We start from the raw sequence: 6,561 nt of genomic DNA on the forward strand, positions 1-6,561 counted from the left end.
AATATTGCATATTGATGACACTTCTGTTTGGAGGCAGTGTTTGAATAGGGAGGTCAGAAGTCATGTGGTATCTGTGTTTCCTCCTGGAAGCTAAAAGCACAAATTCTACTAGCAGCAGCAGCAGCAGTGGTATTATTCTAAAATAACCCTTCTTAGCTTCCAGAAGAGAAGTTCCAGATTTTCACCAAAGTAAACATACACAGATTTCAGCCTAGGATGTTCTGACTTGAAATTTCAGTGATTGCATGGTACAGTCGTGGACTTACTGTCTCAAAGGAGATATTATAACCAGTGTTCATGCAATTGATGTTTCCAATCAATGCCATCTTGAAGAGGAAGTGTTCTTTTTGACTATCTTGTTTACAGCTGGCAAACTGACAGCACTAAGAGCCGTTCTAGTGTATCTTACCCTCGGGGACTCTATTCCAGGGAGAAGAAATGGTTTTGTTCCTGAATAACTTTACCTGCTTTACGTTATGCTGATGTAAATCCACTGACTTTGATACTGGTGTTGCTGATTTCTTCTTAAGTGAGAGCAGCGTCAGGTCCAAGGAGATAGCTACAGGGGTCACCTCACTTCTGCCCTTCAAGTGCCCACTCCTGGCCCTGACGATAAATCTAGTGTAGGCAGTTAGCAGAGCGAGAAGGGCCCCTGAGCAAATACCTTCTTTGCTCGGCTTGGCAAACTGAGCGTTGAGTCCCCTGCCTGCAGGATCACCAGGGTGGCGTGCTCTCCGCCAGGGGATCTGGAGGGGAAGGATGGGTCATACTCTGTCCCTGCCTGGTGGGAAGCATCGAGAGGTAGCAGGTGGTTGGGGGAAGTGCTTTATGTCCCTCTGACAGAACTGTGCCTTACAAGCAGTAAGATTCTGGCATACAAGGAGGTATCCTAATTATTTGAAATACTTAACAGCTACTATTATTTTGCAGATTGCCATATATGGTAAAAACTTCTGCACCTCGGCAAAGGAAGCATTCTTTTTGCTCATGCGGAACGTGGTGAGGTAAGGGGCCATCTCCCAGCCCTTGGAAGTGTCTGGGTTCTCTGCTGTTGCACTCTGAAGACACAGTTCCGTCCTCTCCCATGTCTCCTCCAAATATTACTGTAAGCTGCTCCTGTCCTCGGATGTGGCCGCAGGTCTAACACTCCGTGTGTAACAGCAGGCTGTCCGGCGCAGTAACCTACGCAAAGTTGGTATCATCTAACAGTTTTGTTGTGGTTGCTCTTTTAAATCCATCAACACCTGACAGATTGTAGTAGTGCCTCCAAGGACCCCATGGACTCCCCGAGAGGAGCTCTATGGGTGTACAGCAGTGGGGTGCTCGGTGTCTGCCGTATGTGTGTTTCTTGAGCTTTGGTCCACTCACTGTCTGTGGACAGGAAAGCAGAAAGACCCAATTCTTCAAATTCATCCAGAAAGCTTATGGGGTGTCAGAGAGCGGCAGTAAAGAAGAGAGAGTACTTTGCTTTCAAAACCAGTGTCTCTGACATAACCAGATTTCCCCTGGTGCTGGGAACTCCCCTGGCCCTTTTCCCCACTGCCAAGGCTGCTGCCAAGCTCCCCGTTCGCATCAGCACTTTCCTCCGTTGCTCCTGGCTCTTCTGTCCTACTGCGAGATCAAACAATAATGGGAGAATCACCTCAGAGCAGCGCGTGTTGATGCAGCAGCAGACAGTCGTTGCCAAGCAAGAGGCACACTACAACTGGTTGGGCGGTTTAAATTATTAAGTGAAGGACTGGGAGGAGAAGAGGGACGGAGGGGGAGGCTGAGAGACAGGAAAATGGAAGCGATGCTTAAGAAAGAAGAGGAAAGGGTTGGAGCTGGGAGAATGGAGCGCAGTCTCTCTGCTGCCCTGAGTTAATATCGGTGCAGTGGTGGCCACAGCGCGTAGTGCCTGTGCGGTGGGAAAGTGAAGCTGCCCCCGTTTCCCTTCGGAACGTCGCCTCACTGCCCTCGGTGCTTTTCCTCTTGATCAGTAAGAGCAATAGTTGCAAGCCAGGCATATAATTTTATTGTTTCAAATGGAGATTTTTTTATCCTGTGTATTTTGCTAATTCTGAATTCAAACAGGTTAATGATTATTTATTCTCTTTAATATTTCTTAACGTTTATCTTCCGTGGTAGTCAGTGCTGTCTGTTTCCACATCCGTAGCCTTCAGCGCTCTCAAGAGGCCGATGATATATACAGCTCATTTTCCATCCCATTATTTACCTGTATTTTCTGATAAGACAGACTGGCAGGATTTTGAGCAGAAACTCCCCGCTGTCGCTTTCAATGAGGGCTGCAGATTTATTGTCAATTTTTCTGTCTGCCTTCATTTGTTCACCTGTGATGGTTTCCTTGCTTTGAGGCCTCCTGCCTTCCGCGTTGTACTGTCATATCTTAAAATAGTAGATTTGGCATGTTCTGGGGTCATGAAACGTGGCCAGGTAGGACCAAGTGAGAAGGAGACCTACCAGCAATCTACACAAATACTGCTTTTTGTTTAGGTGTGTACTTTGCCTCTTCTGGGCTGGCTTACCCCTGACCCTGGTAGAAAGGCTGAAATAAAAATATTTTGATGTTTTTTGGGGTTTGTTTGTTTGGTTGGTTGGTTGGTTTTTTTAACCAGCAAGAGCAACAAACAGTCTCCAAGTGCTGTAGCAGCACTGCTGCGTAAGGTCTAACGCAAGGAGAGGCTCAGTGCCTTTTTGCCTCCTGGGATGAGGCTGTGACAGAGCCCCTCTGTGTCGCGTTCCTGTTTGTCGCCAGCCGTGAACCCAGCAGAAGACAGCTGCTTGCCCAGGTTCTGTCAATCACCCATAGATTTAAGGAGAAAGAATACAAATGTCTGGTTTGTGATGATTATGTATCATTTGTTCTTTGCTGAACAGAGTTGCAGTTCTGGACAAAGTTACAGACTTTCTTTTATTCCTGGGGAAGATTCTCGTTGCTGGTGGTGTAGGTAAGCCAACCGATTTTTTCCAAACGGCATGTTCTGCTTTCTGGTACCTACGCGTACGCCTGCCACATTCAGGTACGCTTAGTTAGTGGCTGGACGTTCTCACTGGTCTCGCTATTTGGGAAGCCGTTGCTGTGTTTCTAGGATTTGCAAGATTGAACTAAAATATGTGTTATTTTTTCCCCTTCCCCCCCTCCCCCGGTGTGTTGTTGCCAGCATCGTCTCCATAATTGCGTTTGCTGCTCTTGCACGTGTTGCTGGCACAAGGACTTGTGCAGCCAAAGCATCACAGCTGTATCAAACCGAATTCACGCCCAACGAGGCAGCCGCAGTCGGTTCGCCTTCTGTAAGAACTGAACAGAATTGCCAGTGAGATCCGCTCAGTAGCAGGCAGCACGCGTACCGGAGGGTGGCACGGGTCAGCGGGACAGGGGCCCGAAGATCTGCTCTCTTCAAGCCCGTTATGGCTATAAGCTATAGTAAAAGAAATAGAAATTTCTAATATAATTATGGGGCTTTCTTAATTATCAGTAAATATCAAAATATATTATTCATGTTTTTCTGTGCCAAACAAGTGATACTTTTTTTAAATGACGCACTTTCAGAAATTCAAGTTGGCAGTATTCCCTTATGGTTTTCTAAATTGTCATGGCAATTTCAAACATTATTTTACAAATAACCGTATTTTGTATTCTGTATATTTTAAAATATTACCAGCAAAAGTTGAAAATTCTTACCAAGAACAGATCTAAAATATTTTGTCCTTACTGTAGGATGACTCTCAAACTGGGGTAGCAAATCTGATCTGAGACATTCCCTGAAACGTAGGCCATGAAATACTGAAATTAATTCATGTCTTGGTCCTCTTCAAGAATAAATTCTTTGGGTAATTTCTGTTGTGGACGCATTGATCTGTTCTAAACTTATTGTCATGCTTATCACTAGCACCACCATTTCTCCTTTTATTCTGAAATAGTTAAGTATTTCTTCAGGCAATAACATTTAAAGCAGCAGCATTTTTCTCACTCTTTTTTGTATTTTAGAGAAGAGCCACCCAGTGGTCTTTTCTATCCCACGTCACTGTCTTGTTTGTCATTATTTATTTATTTTGCTATTAAATCCAGTAGAATGATGAAACAAAGTAATTCATTACAGCCTTTTTGGGCCCATGAATATCTTTATGGTAACTGATTTATTTACATATCTCTTCTGTCAGAATACAGATCCAGCAGATAATTAGTATTGAGGGATTTACTGTTTACAAACTCTTATTAAACCAGCCTTGGATCTGTTGTCTGTTTGGTTTGTCTCATCCGTTCCTGAGGTGTTAGGAAACCAGAGTCGGCGCAGGAGTCGCTAATCTGCTGTGCTTCTTGCAGGTGTTCTTGCGTTCTTTTTCTTCACACAGAGGATACCAGTCTTCGCGCAGGAAGCCCCAACGTTAAATTACTACTGGGTGCCGCTGTTGGTAAGGCAACCGTCTGGTCTGCGGAACGCTGGGGGCAGTCTGAGGTGCTCAGACTACCGGGGGCACGGTCTGGTAACAGCTCCTGTCACCCTCTCAGTGCCGTGCTGTCCGCTGGGGTGAGGACTCTCCTCCTCTGGGGCCTTCGGGCAGAAGTGGCACTGCAGTGACTCCACACCTTCAGAAAAATTAGCTTTGCTCAGAGTTCCCAGGCAGCGAAGGCTGGTGGTGAGGCACCGGTGACAGTGCGGCTTCTAACGGAAGGGACTTGTGATGCATCTCTGTCTCCTTGTGTAGCCCCGCTGGACTCCGGAACATCTGCAGGACGAGTAGTTCTTTAGAATAATCCTGAAGGAGTTCAGAATATTCTTGGCATGTATTGTCTTTGGGAGTTGACACGGCTCCAGTTTGGCAGCTGGAAAACGAGCAGCTACTGCATGTGAGGACACAGTGTCGTGAACCTGTGGTCCCTTTCCACAGCAGTGGTCACCTTTGGTAGAGTTACAGAGCTGCCACTACATCCTCCAAATTTGCTTCGCAGACTGTGCTTCTGACTGGTGGTATCGCTGCCATATTGGTGCCAAACTAAATTTGGGGTTTTATTGTGTTGGGTTTTTTTTGTAGACGGTCATTATTGGCTCCTACCTGGTTGCACATGGGTTCTTCAGCGTCTATGCAATGTGTGTCGACACGCTTTTCCTCTGCTTTTGTAAGTACTGCATTTTCTTTCACTAATACCTACAAGTCATGGGAAGAGGAGTGGAAACCACCTTATCTATTCCTTAAGGAATTCTGGTGATGTGCTAGCAGACTGTGTGAAAAACAAACTGCTGCTGCTTTTCAGGCCATCTCCTTGGTGCATTCTGCAGTGCAGAAGTGTTTTAGTATTCCAATTTAATTAGTTTAAGTAATGGCAGGTAGCTATATGGCTCACGGGGGTGCCTGGCTTTTGGTTTTGAGATGTTCCTTAACTTTCATTAACCATTTTCTTCTGGGTGCTTTGTAAAGAGCCCCGTACAGCAATGATTCACTCAAACCTCTTGTTAGTAGGAAAGTTGTTACTTGGTGTATAGGTGGTCCTTTGTTTTCAACTCAGTTGGTCTGAACAAAGTACTATGCTGAATTACCTCCAAATTTGTGGAAAATACCATCTAAAAAACTATCTGTCCCCTGGAGCACCCGATGGCAAGCCATCACGGGCACTCTCAAGGGGACTGCTGCTCAGTGTGTCTGGACAGGGAATACGGAAATCACAGAAGAAAACTGTTGGTCTCAAATTAGGACATGATTATAAGAAGACAACGTACTTATTACAAAGTACATTCCATTTGCTAGATTTACGGATTCAAAGAAATAAAGCTACAATTTTTCTATAATGAAATTTATTATGGTAAGTCTGAGTAGAAGTTACATGGCAGTGATTGATCTTGGGAATTCAGGGGAATACTGAAATAGTCGTAGTCTTCATCTATCACACGCACAGGGGATCACCGAGGCAAGATAAACATGGTGATACTGATTCTCCGCTTACAATAGCATAAATACTTTCTTTCCTTTAAGCACTCGCCTTCTTATCCCTGCTTCCCGAGGAACTGAGGTTAGACGTGATTCTGGAAACACGGGGTTGACAAAGAATGACAGGAGCAAACTCAGTCAGAAAACTGAAAATTGATGTCTGGTTGAGAGCTATTTCTCTCGAGTTACGGCTTTTGGTTCTAGACAAACATGATCACAGGCAGACGTAGCACTGAAAACACTCCAAGAAATAAGCTAAACCATAACTAAATAAATAGGTGATTACTGTTATTTAGAATGAAATGCAAATTGATCAAACTAATAAAATTTAGAAAGTTTGCTGGTGCACTCAAAAATTAATTAATTTTCTTTTTAATTTATTCCAAAGCCACATGGCAAGTGCTGCCATGGAGGTTCGCTTCCTCCGACCCCTTTGGCCATTCCTCTCGACGAGCACTCTGTGGTTGGCTCTGCAGCCACGGCGGTCTGCCCGGGCAGGGTGGCGGCTGCGGTGACTGCGCGCTGCACGCTCCCTCCAGCTCGTCCTGCGGCGTGAAGCTGTTCACGGCTCTGGGACTCCCGGACGGCGTGAGCACTGGGCTGGACCCACACCAGTCATTTAGTCGTGACCTTCTG

General features: G+C 45.4%; 1 protein-coding gene across 1 annotated transcript in view; it reads left to right on the plus strand.

Annotated features, from left to right (window-relative positions):
• Positions 1–6,561, plus strand: part of SLC44A5 (solute carrier family 44, member 5) — a 50,793-nt gene that overhangs the window by 43,160 nt on the left and 1,072 nt on the right. The window contains exons 18-21 of the mRNA XM_009883953.1: positions 931–1,004; positions 2,878–2,948; positions 4,325–4,413; positions 5,035–5,119. Coding sequence (XP_009882255.1) covers positions 931–1,004; positions 2,878–2,948; positions 4,325–4,413; positions 5,035–5,119 — 319 coding nt within the window. The remainder of the gene's footprint in view (positions 1–930; positions 1,005–2,877; positions 2,949–4,324; positions 4,414–5,034; positions 5,120–6,561) is intronic.

Source organism: Charadrius vociferus, unplaced genomic scaffold, assembly GCF_000708025.1.
Source record: "Charadrius vociferus isolate BGI_N301 unplaced genomic scaffold, ASM70802v2 scaffold423, whole genome shotgun sequence".
Taxonomy (NCBI): Eukaryota; Metazoa; Chordata; class Aves; order Charadriiformes; family Charadriidae; genus Charadrius; species Charadrius vociferus.